General features: G+C 48.5%; 3 protein-coding genes across 3 annotated transcripts; 2 read left to right on the forward strand and 1 right to left on the reverse strand.

The window, feature by feature from the left end:
• Positions 1–1,326: 1,326 nt before the first annotated feature.
• Positions 1,327–6,203, forward strand: FIESC28_10392 (uncharacterized protein; the record flags this gene model as incomplete). Its single annotated transcript, XM_031164524.1, has 7 exons — positions 1,327–1,387; positions 1,447–2,363; positions 2,413–2,656; positions 2,709–2,835; positions 2,885–3,028; positions 3,794–4,024; positions 4,121–6,203. 7 exons carry the CDS (start codon positions 1,327–1,329, stop codon positions 6,201–6,203), a joined length of 3,807 nt encoding a protein of 1,268 aa, XP_031011476.1.
• Positions 6,204–6,544: 341 nt separating this feature from the next.
• Positions 6,545–9,509, reverse strand: FIESC28_10393 (uncharacterized protein; the record flags this gene model as incomplete). Its single annotated transcript, XM_031164525.1, has 4 exons — positions 6,545–7,877; positions 7,926–8,664; positions 8,719–9,226; positions 9,294–9,509. The coding sequence occupies 4 exons, from the start codon at positions 9,507–9,509 to the stop codon at positions 6,545–6,547; spliced, it is 2,796 nt and encodes a 931-aa protein (XP_031011477.1).
• Positions 9,510–12,687: 3,178 nt separating this feature from the next.
• Positions 12,688–14,974, forward strand: FIESC28_10394 (uncharacterized protein; the record flags this gene model as incomplete). The annotated part of the gene is made up of 6 exons (XM_031164526.1): positions 12,688–12,757; positions 12,819–12,838; positions 12,890–12,990; positions 13,044–13,274; positions 13,331–13,936; positions 14,008–14,974. The coding sequence occupies 6 exons, from the start codon at positions 12,688–12,690 to the stop codon at positions 14,972–14,974; spliced, it is 1,995 nt and encodes a 664-aa protein (XP_031011478.1).
• Between the last annotated feature and the right edge of the window lie 523 nt (positions 14,975–15,497).

A 15,497-nucleotide genomic window follows, 5' to 3' on the forward strand; every position in this document is an offset into this window, starting at 1 on the left:
TCCACTGCTGACAGGATGTAACAGTAGTTCATCGTTTCGGAATTTTAACTTACTATTTAATTCTCATATCAGAACTCAACTTGCTCGCCAGTCAGATCGGCCAATTCAGACTGTTTGCAAGACTGTGTAACAATAATCAGACGTTGTCATTCATATGATTGAGCGACAACAGTAAAGAGAATCTCGATCTTTTTACTCTAAATGGAACTGGCCGAACGATACTTACTATCAAGTACCGAATGCTGTAGGTTTATAAGTTGAGATTGGTCGTTATCAAGTCCGTCGGAGCTTACTATTCCGCATACTCTTGTGTTCCGTGTTGAGATATGATATGATCTTACACACATCTTTACATACTTGCTTAATCCCGAGGTCCTCTATCACATACTATCACACTCCGTTTCTTATTTAGTAACGTTATGCATGCCGAGCTCTCATATTATCTTCTGATCATGCCGCCCCCAATGAATCCATCCTCAAAACCTGCACAGATCACCAGTCCGAGGCCCGGGCCTAGCGCAATGCAGCCATTACTAGGGCTGACGGTCCAAGGATTTTAGACTGCATTCTTGTCTCAGCTTAGGAACTCGAATATGGCAATTCCTGGGGCCGTTCTCAGCCTCTCAGCAGCTATTAGTAGTGTTGCCAACAGCAAATCCAGTTACCATCTCCGATGCTGCAGGCTGCGCAGCTGCATCGCCTCACTGTGACGATCGATAATTCGCTGGGACTCTGCCTCTAGTTTTTTCATGATCCAGACATGGGTTCCAGACCAAGGAGAATAAGAGATGGAATCACCCCCAGCAAGAGAAGAGAAAGACGTGTGTGTGAATGTTGAGCTGACCTTATGGGCTTGTCATAGGTCAACTTTGGTTGGATACTCAGTTTGAATAGCTGGTTACTCTCCGCTCCAGAAACGGTATGAGAAGTCTATTTCTTGATTCCAGAGGCACCTGAACAATCCGGATTTGTCATACGTGTCTCATTTCGATCAATTGTTTATAGCCGAAGCTGTCTCAGCTCTTCCTGATCCAGTCGCGGCCACATCTCGACTCTTGTACATTGTTGCTGCACAGCTTCAGTTTGCAACACCATCGATATGCCTTTCTCAACCATGGTACGCTATACTTGCAGTTCTTAAGATAAAGCACACGCTTTATAGTTCCGAGATTCTTTTACATTGCAGCCATGGAATAGTTCTTATCACTATTGATCGTCAACACACTCGATATGTCTCCGAGTCTACTATTTTACTGACACCGAGTCTAGACAAACACAGATACTACTATAGAAACCCTTTCGGGTTTACATACAACTCGAAAAGTCATGGAGTATAACGCATCAGTCGAAGAATTCCGAGATGATGAGTATCCGAATATGACCCAAGGTGTGCCGAATCTCACCCACCCCCAATCCTTCGGCTTTACTCATGCAGGACTTTTGCAGGGGCTTATCTCGATCACGGAGGGACAACCATATATGCCAGATCTCTTATAGCTGGTTTCTCTCAGGCAATGATAGGTAACCTCTGGGGTAATCCGCACTCCGAAAACCTCCCTGCAAAGCTGTCGGGTGAGATGGTGGACAGCATCCGTGCAAAGACACTCGACTTTCTCGGCGCAGATCCAGAGCATTTTGATCTTGTATTCGTGGCTAACGCCACTGCGGGTATTAAGCTTGTTGCTGACGCTTTTCGTGACTTGGGTGACAAAACACCAAGTAAAAGCTTCTGGTACGGATGTCATAGTGAAGCACATACCAGCCTTATTGGTATACGGGCACTGGCACCAGGAGACTATCACTGTTTCAAAGATGATGAAAGTGTCGAGGAATGGATCTCTCGACCATTCAACTGTCCAAATCAGACCCGAAAAGGATACCCATCAAGTCTGGGCTTATTCGCATATCCAGGTCAATCGAATCTTAGTGGACGCCGCTTACCAAAGACGTGGCCAAGAAAGATTCGCAAACACCCCCAACTCCGAAATACATATACCCTTTTCGACGCAGCAGCTTTGGCCATGACAAGCTCTTTGAGCTCCCTGTTCGAAGACCCCTTAGACGCACCGGATTTCACTTGCCTCTCACTTTACAAGATCTTCGGGTTTCCTGATTTGGGAGCTCTGGTTGTCAGACGAGCCTCTGGGCATATACTATGCCTGAGAAGATATTTTGGCGGAGGAACAGTCGCACAGTTATCGCCGTTGGAAGATACACGGGTTATGAAGAAAGTGCCCGGTCTTGGCAATAAATACATGTCATGGAATATTCACGACGGACTTGAAGACGGCACACTGCCTTTTCACAGTATTTTGGCGCTTGGAATTGCCATCGATACGCATCTTAGGCTATATGGATCTATGGTAAGCCGTAACGAATAAAAGTAAGCGACTTGTGCTGACACTCAGGCAGGATGTCATATCTCGCCATTGCAGCTACCTCGCTCGCTCTCTATACGAACAGTTAGCAGATCTCAAGCATAGGGATGGATCCGCAGTGGTCGAATTGTACGCCGACGAACCTGTCATGTATGGCGACCCTTCAGCACAAGGGCCAACTTTTGCTTTCAATATCACGAGGGAGGATGGATCTTACGTACCTTGGACGGAGGTAGAAAGACTCGCCAATAATGCCGGGGTATATATCCGAGCAGGAGGTAAGCACACTGAATTAGCCTTGATGACAACCGCTAACATTGTATTTTCAAGGCGTTTGTTGTCCTGGGGGAGTATCTCGAGCTTTGAAGTACGAAGAATGGGAGTGGGATCGCATCTTCTCAAGTGGCCACGCCTGTGGTTCAAGTGAACAGGCGGTTATACACAATAAACCGACTGGGTAAGTTCCACTCAGACGAAATCGAAGCATCGACTGCTAACACATATAGTATTGTCCGCGCGAGTCTAGGTGCCATGACTACCAAGCGAGATATAGAGGCTTTTGTCTCATTCCTTCAAAGCGAGTTCATCTTTAAAAAAGCTGCCATTCCATTATTATTGGGAACGTCAAATGAATTGCCAATAAGAGAGACGTTTCCCTATATGATGCGAAACGTGTCCGACATGGAGAGTTTAGTTAGCTAAAATGGGTGAGATTTGAGACATCTTGGTAATTGGGTCGGGAGTGTTTGAGATCATGTATACTGCTGCACTTATATACATGGGTTAAACACGTAGGGGTTGTATATGGATATCGTCTTTCAAGTCCAGTAATTAATATTTCACCACAGCAAACGATGCTATCAATTTATGGATTAAACACAAAGTTACAGTTGATGAGTTTCTTTGTCATGTAACGTATCAAAGGACTTCCAATGACCATGTTCTTACAGGTAGTTGACGCTACTAGTTACACTTCGCTTATTGTCATTGACGACTGACCTTCCTTATCATGGAATGGAATCTATCTCAAGTGCCTTCACGTGATTTTCCATCATAGCAACTTCACAGAAAGAGACAGCGACAATTATCGGCGGACATTCACAACCCCAAAAGTACAATCAGTGCAAAAGAAAAAGAAAAAAGTGATATAATTTCATCGTCAGCCAGGATATTCACTATATCGTCTCTTTTTCTTCGTATACTATCAAATCCACTAGCACTTCTACTTTTCTCTCTCTTCTTCCATCTCATCTCGTCCCTCATGAAATCATCGCGACTAGATTCTCTACCCATACCCCACGTCGTCAATTCCAGCGCACACCCTTGATCTTTTCTACGCATGCGGCCTGCGCACGACAATTGAGAGCCCTCTACAATTGCATGCCGCATACGAATTGACCTACTTCTGTCTATAGTATTCATGCTATTGTTTTGATCGCAACAATGGCAAAGAAAAAGAGCAAGCAAGCTGCTGCTGCTGAGGGGCAGGATACGACTCCCGATCAAGTTTCGCAGACCCAGACACAGCCTTCCAGCACCACGACCACAAATTCAAGCGCAAATGGAGTTCAGAAGAAGAAATCAAAGGCCTCTAAGGAAACGTCCTCAGCTTCTTCTTCGCAGACACTCAACATTTGCCGGAACAAGTAGGTCCATTGAAATCTTGACGCTGTCAGGTCTGCTCAATAAGCTGCCATTTGTGATTTGTTGGGTGCACGCCGTTGACGCTCAACTTTACCTAGGCATTGGCGATACATTTCTTCCTACCATGGACCCTGGCTGCAGATGCCTATCGAGATCCTCGAAACAATCGCAAACATCAACTACAACACCCCACGACCTCGTCCAATCGACCCAGCCGTCCTGTTCGATCTGCTCAAGATCCGCCGTCTTGTTGACGAAGCCACAAATCTCGCTGTGAGAGCTGCTAGTGACATTGCCTCACCAGTGTTGACCAACGTACATGGTGGTTTGCCCGGGTCAGGGTCCATGTCTGCGCTGGGCATGACAGGTCCAGGGCATGGGATGAAATTGAGTCATAAGCGCAAGTCGCAGATGAGAGAGCAGGCAAGTCAGAAGCTTAGTCGCGCATACCATCTAGACGAAATCGCTTGCAGTGTTGCGACAATGCAGGGCGCATCAACGATAGAGGAAATTGGTGCCGTGGTATTGCAGCGCAACCCACAAGATCCCGATGCTAAATATGTACATTTTTTCCATGAGAAGATACCCTCACGCCAGTTGGCCGAGTCCACCAGCCTACAGCCCTTGACCGAGATCATAGCTGAGAGACCCAACGAAAGTGAGGCCCTGCGCACTCGCGCCATCGTCAGGACCTTCAAGGAAGACTATGAAGGTGCTGCACAAGACCTGACAACCGCCCTCGCCGTATGTCGAATACATCAACAACCGCACCGACCAAGTGAGGAGGTCAAGTCACAGCAGTTGCAGACAGGAAAACGATGGCGCCAAGAGGTTGCCCCAGCTGAGAAAGATCAACCGAGTAGCTTAGAAATCCAGCTGTCCTTCTTGCGTGCCACAACGTACTTGTCTCTAGCATGTCAACACATTGAGCACGGCCTCACTCCGAACCAGGAACAGAATGGTCATGTGGATTCAGCCAAGTCGAATGGCAAAGTGGATGCAGAATCCGATGGTCAGGAATCACAGAAGCACGACGAAAACTCTCTCCTTAAACAGACCGAGGCGCGGAAGCTTGTCAAGAAATACGCAAAGTGGGCGCTCCGGGATTTACTCACCTACCTCTCACATTTCGAGTATGCGCCCAACCTGCCAAACTTAATCGCAAAGGACTTCAATGACCGTGTGAACCTATCCGCGCAAGGTGCGCGCAATCCTCGGCCATCGGAAGCGACATACCTCCTCGAACCGCACACCACCTACAACCTCGCCGAGCTCTTCGCTGCTGTTCCCCCATCAGATCTGCCTCCTTACCCCAATGAGGAGGTCATAAGCCCCAACCGACAAACTCAGTTGCCAGATCCCCCGACAACATGCGAGTTGTTGACTTACCACCCCCTGATAACTGATGCCCTTCATTCACTCCTCCTTTGTCATTGTCTCATCCAGACTTCAGCGAAGGAGGTACAGCGCCACACCTATATGGCGGCACGTTTGATTCGCCTGGCTGATGGGTATCCGATATTTCAAGCGAGTCGCTCCCCAGCCCGGTCTGACTGGTTAGAAGTCCTCCGTCGCGCCGACGACAGCTGGCTCCAGCTTAGTGCATCATGGGACACTCTCTGTGCGCCCGCACCACTCCCTCACTACGATACCCTGCCACCTGGCGCAGCGAACATGCACACCGGCGCCTCTCGCAAGGAGGCCGCTGCCGCCGCCGCATCTTTGATCAATGGGGGCTCCAACGCTGGCAAATCTGTGCCAAGTGCTGAAGAACAGCGCCGACTTCGTATGCGCGAACGTGACCAGCGAGTCCGTGTTGCTCTCAGCGACCAGAGAGTCTGCGATGAGGATACATTTCGCGCAGCTATCGAGGCCCAAGAGAAACGCGCAGAACAAGAAGATCGTGCAGCAGCTGCCGCCGCCGCTGCCAGCGAGGTCTCGCCTGACGGTGCATCTAACCCCGACGCACACCCGAAGCGATGGGTTATCGACGACAGCAAAGAGTACCCTGTTTGTACTGCGAGGGCTACACTTATCGCGCAGTGGGTTTGCGAAGCACCCGTTGTCACGGGTACTACAAGGCGCAAGAAGCGGACCAAGAGGCCCGAAGGCAAATTAGATACATTGGCTGCTTCTGCAGAGAAAATGAGTCTCAAAGATGATGCAGCGGCGGGAACGTAACACCATTCCTGAGTGATCCGGTATTGCGTGCAGCGTATTCATGGCAGTGCAAGTAGCTCACTAATTGTCTTCCCAGTATAGTTATCAAGCGTATGCAGTATATCTGGATGATCTCTGGTTGGGGATTCATATCATAGGCCCAATAGCGGAGCGTGTCACAACACGGAGCATTATATAAATAATAGATTACGAATGAATGCCAATAATTCGTTCTATCACTGTTCTTGAGCAGACAGGGTCTAATGCTACAGATACCCTTAAAACAAAACTCCATCCATGCTATTTAGTACACTCATACCTATCAGTGGCGCCAATCCATCTTGTCTTAATTCCTAAACTGCTTAGTACCATCTGTTGTTTGGCATCGCCCCTCCGTTCAGGAAAGCATCGATGTCGCTCATGCCCTCCGTCTCCAGCACAGTCATCAGTTCGAGTTGTTGAGACTGCGTTAGGCTACCGTGACGAGCAAAGCCGTAATCGAATTGAGGAATCGGGGCGTTCCCACCTGGGACATTCTGTAACCCAAGACCAGAATTTGACATGTCGCCAAAATTCCCAGGATTAGCCAAAGAATCGTTGAAAAAGCTGTTGCTCATATTATTGAACGCGAATGGAGAGATAAATGGTGCCGGTGGTGAGAACCAGTCGTTGATACCGCTTGGTGTAGGCAGGGGCCGTTGTTGAGACGCGTGCTGGGGGTTCGGCGGTATGGCAAATGTAGGGCCTCGCTGAGATGGCTCGATCTTAATAGGAGGAGACATATTGTTCTGTACAGGCACCATTGAAACCCCATTCGGTGACGCATTTTGCATGATGGGTGTCGGATGTGCCGTTATAGTGTTTGGAGGTGACAGTGCATTACTAGGGGTCGGTGTCGCCATATTGCCAGTGGGCACGGAATCAGGAGGTGTTGGCAATTGCTCAGAAAGATGGTCTGGGGGTGAGGTCATGTGTTGCTCGGGAGTCGTAGTAGCTGGCGGTGTCGGATCGTCCATCATTGTCTCACCAGGTTGCATAAAGTCTGGAGGGAAATACGAAAATCTGCGACCTGTAGGCTCATTGCTAGCAGGGTTGAAGAAGATCGAGTTGGACCTGAAACTAGGCTGAGGCGGAGGAAAGTTGGGATCGAAGGGGTAAGCGTTCATGGCCTCTGGTGGTGAGTTGAAGATTTGGTTGAACTGGGGTGCATTCTGATATGGAGCTTGCTGGACACTGTTCTGGAAGGCTTCTGGGGAGTTGGGATCCGCGAAAGACGGGGGTGTGGCGAAGAAGTTAGCTGTTTGTCCCGTCATAGGACGCTCATCATAACCTTGCAGACATGCTTTGGAGAAGATGGAGTACAGCTGTGAGGCTGAAGCCGATCCTGGCCATCGCTCTGCACAGCGCTCCAGAACATCCAGGGAAGTGTTGATGAGGCCCTCGACCTCATTACGAGGGTGCGCTTGTCGTACCTCTGGATACGAGACAGCCCACAGAAGAGTATTAAGAGACATGTTCACTGTGAGAAGAAAGACCCAAGTGATGTCCGCACCACTGTCCATCTGTTTGGAATTCAACTGAATGATGTATGCTGAGCTTTCAAAACAAACGGTAGCGGCACGAGGCGACGGCTTAGGCACCTGTGGAGAAGGCCGGTACATGAATATTCTCATTTGATGATATCGGCCGGTAAACCTATTAAGTATGTTAGGATTGGGCAATGCGCATGTACGGGAATCATACCAAGGTTTGCACCATTCAGGGCTTGTGGGCGATGCATCCAGCCATTCTTTGTTCATGTTTTCAACTCTCGCATACCAAGGATGCGCGTCGTTCTTTGGCTCATCCTTTTTCTTCTCGTACAATACTCTTCGGATTTCTGCTTGGCACATTCTCATCTTGTAAAAATGTATAGCGACCAGCTTACGCTCACTGGGCGGGCCAGGCTGAATACCCTGGTCAGTGATGTTCTCATCATCGACGGTCTCAAAGAATTCGACATCGAGTCGATCGTCTCCTGTTGCAAAATTATTGGGTCTTCCCATGCTGTGCGCTAAACCATATTCCATGGCGGCGACAGTCCATATGATTCGTCGTCGCATATCGATTGTTTTTGAATCCAGCTCGTAACCAAATATGGTTTTCTCGTTAGCCAAGCCTTCCTGTTGGCATATTCTGGCTGCCAGTCCTATTACGTAGTAAACTGGCATCCTCGTAGGGGTGAGAAGGGAGTACTGTCCAAGAAGGACAAGGCATTGCAATGTCTTGAGGTCTTTTGGGCGAACGACATCTTCGAACAATTGCATTGCCGCCAAATAATAACTATCTGCTAGACCAGCATACTGCGTGTCTAGCTTTTGTAAGCTAATGGCCACGAGCATCCTGATGATGAATAGTCGGTATGGATCGGTGTCGCCATTATAGACTGCATCAAGATCCTGCAGAAGGTCTTTTTCATGCAGAACAGGCCAGAAGAGTTGAGCTGCTATGTGTTAGCATTTGACGGTCACTGGTCATGCAGTTCGTGTGAGTTTACCTTTTTGGTTGAATATCTCTAACAACTTGTCTGCTACAGGTCTTGTTGGCAGGCTTTCAGCTGGGTGCTGGCTGACCATTGGGAAGCTCTTACGCCTAGCCCCAGGTCCAGTCACCTGAATGGACTGCATGCGAGCCTGCCTGGTACGAACGCTGGGGATAAGATCGGAGATGCGCTTTGAATCCGTGTATCGCTTCGCTTGCTCCATGACAAGGCGTGTCATGGCAATTCCGCTACTGGGCCCCAGATATCGATGGGTCTCGTCACCGCCATTGAGGCGAACCAGGCCGCCTGGCCGCACCATATCCTCGTTACTCTTGGGGTAGTCGCTCTCATCGTCGGTGAATTGGCTGAGCTCCGCTTCAAGCTGTCTGACTTTGTCTTGTAACCTAATGACATACTGACGGTTAATTTTGCGACCCTTGGCCGCATCTAGGTATTCGCATGTAGACCCTGATCTTTCACAGGGCAGACATCGGGGTAAGGTCGGATCGCATCGCGTTTTCCTCTGCGCAAAAATATGTTAGCATGATACTCAACCTTTTTAAGTTACCGCAAAACGGGTGCGTGGGTACCTGTCGGCAACGGCAGCAAGCTGTCAGAGTGTGAGCAATGCGGTGGCTCGAACCGTCTCCATCCGAGGTTTCTTCGGGCTGCTGCATCGGTTTTCTGAACGTCTGTTGTTGCATTTGCGGTTGGTACTGAACCATAGGTTGCTGATGGCCCATGTAGACAGGATTTTGGCGTGGTGCAACATGGCCAAACTGTCGAAAGATTTCCGCTGGATCCATTGGGCGCGTTGGCGGAATCGCCTATAAGACGGTTTGAATGTGATTGCGCGCAGGCATCCGATGTCCGATATTATCGATGTCGTGAAGCCGGTGCGCAAAGAGGCACGGTCACAAGCACAGGGAGCGGGAGCAGGGCACAAGGACGGGACGGGGTCGTGGGAAGAAGCGAAACCGATGACGATGAACTCGAATAACAGATCTGAGTGGCTAGTTGGTTTGTCGATGCAGCGTGATGAATAGATGCGTGGGCGGAAGGCAAAAGAATATCACCCGGATGTCGTGAGATGACTATGGTGTAAGAGTTATTGGGAACCACAGATAAAGCGGTTGGTTGGTTGTGTATACCGTAGATGGGATGGGATGGATGGATGTACGTCAAACAGCAAGGTACAGCAGGCTCCAGTTTAGCGAGGAAAGGAGGGGCAAGCCTCAAGGCAATAGAAACCAGCTCAGGCCAGGCGCAACCAGACAAGGACCTGACGGTAAAGGTCAGGCAACGGGAGCTGATGATTGGCTCACTGTCTGTCTATGAGGTGGTAGGTAGCGGGGAGACTGGGTTCTTAGTGAAAGGGGAACAGAAACAATAGAGGTCGATGCTCGCTGCTAAACGATTAGTGAGACCCTGAGAAATGGTTAACTAAATGACTGACTCCGCACTTTTTGATCTTGATCTGTCGAAAGCGGTGGACTACAGGGTCAGGTATGTCGTCGCATCACCATTGCCGTAGGCAGTCCAGCGTATATAGAATTGGATAGTAGGTACTGTACCTAGTCAGCTAGGTTGACCGAGGTGAGAGATGAGCGGGGACAACAATGGAAATTGCAAGAGAAATTCTTTACTACTGCTAATTTATTTCTGGTCTAGACCATGGTCTGTTTATTTATCATTTTGACCTTTTTAATCGCTTGAACCAGGTAGAGTTCTACACCTCTCATGACAGATGGATACCACTACTAAAGTCCCTGAGTTTTCGGTCACTTACTGTCGGGTACTATTACGTTGCACACTGGTGGTTGGCCGGCTGTTTCATCCACAGTTTCATTGATTCAGGGCATCTGCTAAGCTTCAGAAAGAGGTTGGATGAAAAATTGGGGTCTACCTTGCACGGTCTAGTCTAAACTTTTCTAGCGTATATCTCTGGGTGACAGGCTTGGACAGGTACTGTACAGACTCCTCGGTCTATCCGCATATACTCACTTTCAAGAATCCATTACTTTGACCAAGGTAGAAGGGACAGGTCACTGCGAATGACTTGGAACATGCCCATATACCATTCGCTACAGGAGTCGTAAATCTTACATACTCTCAAGTTCATGAGTATCTCAAGAGGCTACTCTCAGTTCTCTTTTTACAGATTCATCCATCTGTCACGGATCACAAGAATATACCGAAACTCCAAGGGCAGACATTGAGCCATGAATGCCATTTCATTGTTGAATCTGTTGACTCGATAGCGAGTACCAGACGGAACCGATGGAGGCTTCAGACTACGGTGACTTGCTGGTATGGTGATTAGGTACTTTACCGTTTTCATCATGTATCGAAAAGGCTTCCCACGTGAAGTCAGGCTTGCACCACTGCAGATAAATATGATTTTAGCAAGTACTTCCATCGATGGCGTTTAATAAGCTTCGAGATGGTATACCTACCTAGGTCGTTGGCTTGCTAATTGCTGTATCTGAGAATCGAAATGAACATGCCCTGTCCTGATATAGTGATTAGTTCCAGGGTCTGATAGCTAAGCATCCCCTGTCAGGTATTCCTTCCCGCGGGTACTAGATCCGAATCGTAGCTTGACACCAGCCAAGGATACCTTAGAGGCTGTCATTCATATACTGAGACTAGGTAGAGTAAAGCTGGCGCTGTTCTGCACGCAAAGTACTAACACAGGTACAGTACATTGGGTTTTCGGCCGTATTTAAAGTATTAAGTTGACGTGCATCGGGGAGAGAGGCCCGGAGCCTCCGTCTGTACCTACATATTGCGGTCTAGCAAGTCCCCTTGCTTCCTTCCGTCTAACAGTAAGTAGTAGAAGTACCGACGCATGATTTCACTTTAGCCTTCTACAACGAAGTTTGGTGTTGATATGGTTGATTTTAAGCTTGCAATAGATCGCATGGATGTTGCCATAGCACTACTACAATGTGAGTAGAAGATGATTGATATAGATGTCGAATAGAGTTTACTGCCGTATCCATAGGTAGTCAACCGAGGCAGTTGCGCGGCTAGAGGTAGGTGGTACCTGCCTGAGCTACCACCTTCTACCTTGGAGCTTACCTGACTTGCTCATCCCATCATCGAGGCTCACCTTATCTCCCTCCCCAATACAGATACTGGGTACAACTTCAGCTCCAACATCAGTTTCGATAGGAAATACGATTTAGCTAAGCCACTCTGCGTCTGCCTACTTTCGTATCTACACCTGCATCGTCCGTGCCTCAGTTCATACATAGAGGGCTTTCATCTGCCCTCCCTACGCCATCGGCCCCACCCCGCGCAACAGCCTGCTTGAAGGATACGATTGAACCTCATCAGCGAGAAACTACAACAGCACTTTGCTTTTGTTGTGTGACTCAAATACCCTTTGTTTCGTTATTGCGATTTCGTTCTTCTTTTCCATCATCTGAACCCGCCCTCATTGCTATTGGTTTGAAGCTGAATTCGGCCAAGCATACAAATACTTGACGTACCGAGTCCGCGACTATCATTCCTTTGTTTGATGATTGTCCCGCAACCGTCCACTCAGAACTCGAACCAACGAACGACGCCACGACACAGTGGATTGACTGCCCGCACCAGGCCCTCACCCATTTCCCAAGCCCCTTTTTGACTGTGTTTCGAGTCACAGACAAGGCTGCTAGAAGCCCCAAGCGTTGAGCTGCAATTTCTTCATATTGCTGGAGACAAATAGCTGAGATTCAAAACCAACCGATTGGCCGTCATCTACCCTCGTCTGCCAGTCAGCCTGATCCTTGTGATCTCGAGTGTCCCGCTTCCGAGTGGAGAAATTTGACGACATTCCGACAGTCACCCCAGACTTATTCCATCAATTGCCATCTCTTATCACGATTTAGTTGTTGCGGCTGTCGCTTTCCACTGATCGGACTTTGCATAACACCAGTCCAATAGGACTTTTGCCAGGCCTAGAAGATAACACAGCCAGTATTATACTTCAAGATGCCCCGTCCAAGTTTCTCCCACAACCCTCTACTCAGGGTTTCCCGGCCTGTATCAGCCTGTTCCCGGTGTAAGTGCTGAGCCCAATATGTTCAAAAGATCCTCAGAATGCTGACTCATTTCGTCTCAAGGTCGCGCTGCAAAAGTCAAAGTGAGCAAACTTAATCTTGAATGCTTAGGAACATAGGTTAACAGTGTCTAGTGTGATGGCAAGCTGCCTGCCTGCACGGCTTGTGAAAAGGCTGGCCGAGCAAACGAATGCTCAGCGGCTAACGACCAGTTTGCTCGAGGAAAAGAACGAAGGTAAATGACTTGCTTGTCATATAAATTTGCAGCTTGCTCTAACGCGTATCCAGCTACGTCGCTGCCCTGGAATTACGGATAGAAAAGCTCGAAAAGAGACTTCAGTATGCCAAGTCACGCAAGGCGTCAGTTGCCATGCATGATAACGACGCATCGGCTTTTAATGTGCAGCAGATGGATCGCAGAGACTCACTTGCACTTATACGTGCTGCTATCTATCGCAAGGCTGCCCATAAGAGAGAAACGTTGGATGTCAACTCCCTTGTCTCTGACTTTGGATTCCTGTCAGTATTCTGTCTAATAACTGGATCGTACCTTCCTATCTAACATATCTCATTAGATCTGTTAATGCTACAACGCGAGACTTTGAGCCCACATCAACGAACATGACATTTGCGAGATTGGTGTTGGCGGCAACTACCAATGATGCTCTTCCAGAGTCTCTTCAAGCCCGCCTGCCTCCAAGACCAACTGCGCATGCGCTTGTCCAACACTATATGGACAATATCTACTCACTGTTCCCATCTTTTTCAGAGACTGCCCTTCTAACAGCTCTGGATGACCTTTACCAGGAAGATACCCGGACCATCAAAGACTCGGATTACTGGCTCGTGTACATGGTTCTCGCCATTGGCTCTACATCCCAAAGTAGACGTAGCCAGGACAGTTACTACCTAGATGGCCTTGAATATGCCGCGAGAGCCATGAACCACGCTGATGAAGCACTTGCCCCGGGACATGTGACACAAATACAGTCACTAATACTTCTCACACAATATGCTATGCTGGATCCTGCCCATTTTGATAGCTGGCATTCGATTGGGTTCACAGCTCGTGCAATTGTTGACTTGGGTCTCCATCAGGACCCTCCCTTATCTTCTGTGTCTGATAAATCCGCCCTAAATATGCGGCGCAAGATCTTCTATTGCGTTTACGCCCTCGATCGGTAAGCTCTTCCCCCTCTTTCCTCTGCGTTCTTCATTATGAAACGTTCGGCATACTAATACATATATATAGTGCAATTAGCATGGTATATGCCAGAACGTTCTCGTTCACTGATGATACTGTTAATGTTGCGTTTCCTCAAGCATCTAGCAATGCGAAGTCAGGATCGACCTTGGATGCGCTTTCTAGACCTCAGCCAGCCGACCCTGCCCTGCTACTGTTTCAGCTTAGGCGAGCACAATCGCATTGGTACCAAGAATTATATCAGTCTGGGTCAGTCCCACTGCAAGATCCAATTTCCTATATCTGGAAAATGTGTCTCGACATGCGGGAATGGCAGGATACTCTCCCTAATGATCTGGCTCCTGAAATCCGGCAATTGTTTGAGCAGGAGTTAAGGTATAGTTATGTTTACTGCATCGCGCCCTCAGCCAGGGCGCCCAGCATGACTGATTATAACCGCATCTTGATTTTCGAGCACTCCATGGCTTATCTCGACACTGCCCATGATATGGCTAACAACGCTCATGGTTCGGGATTCTATACATACCACGACGTCATGAGAGTTTATTTCATGGCGAACCAATTCCTCGCGGTTCTACGGGACGCCGAAGAAATGCTTCTTTCAGGAATGCCAGTCCCAATTCCGATCCCACGTCCCGGTGCCGCCCCTCCCCCTCCACTTCCGAGGCGATTACAGCCCCAAGGGATCAATGGAGAAGACAACCTTGACAGAAGTCTGAAGTGCTTGGATAAAGTCTCGCAAACTTTGAACACCTTTGGAGAGCGCTGGGCAGACGCTTCGCATTTGAGAGAAAACTTCGGTATGATCTCGCATGAGGTGGTAGAGCGTCTGTCAGGGAGAAGACAAATGCGCGATACCGCTAGAGGACAGTATCAATCGCAGTATCAGAACAGAGGTATACCACCCCAGAGTCAGGCTGGTTTCCAGATGCAAAGCTCACAGCAGCCTCAGGAGATGCAATGGCCAGGAGTTGATGTTGCACACATGATGCGTGGCGGGCTTCCACCACAATGAGGCCCGGGGCATGACTTTTGGGAAGGTAGAGGAAGGTTTTGAGTGGACAATGTTCAATTGCATGGTCTGACGGTACACTCAGGATCAGGATCAAGACCAGGCTGTGGTCGACAGGCTTAATGTGGGACACATTTTTGATGTCCTGTGTAATAGCAAGGTGCATCTGTACTGAGATGTGCTTGCCTGGTGAATTGTAGAAAACAAGAAGCCAACATGGCAGTAGGGGAACTGGAGAGGGCTTCTGACAGTAGCCTATGAGGAGGGTGCAGGGATTAACAGTAGATGGTATGTGACGAATCATTTGGTGTTCATTGGTGCGATTGGAAGCTGGACACCTTGTGGTATTAGATTTGGTGACGGCTGTTACCCTATTGCACTGGAACTTTTTTTTATACTCGTACCGTTCATGAACTCATCTGAAGTAGGCTTGACACAAGTAGAAATAAGGGCGGTATGGCGACTACATTCTACCTAACTACAACACTAGATCGGTATTGTCTACATTTGGCAGTTGGCCTTTCAA

The sequence above is a fragment of the Fusarium coffeatum genome (genome assembly GCF_003316985.1).
Source record: "Fusarium coffeatum strain FIESC_28 chromosome Unknown BRIP53273_contig_302, whole genome shotgun sequence".
NCBI classification, from domain to species: Eukaryota; Fungi; Ascomycota; class Sordariomycetes; order Hypocreales; family Nectriaceae; genus Fusarium; species Fusarium coffeatum.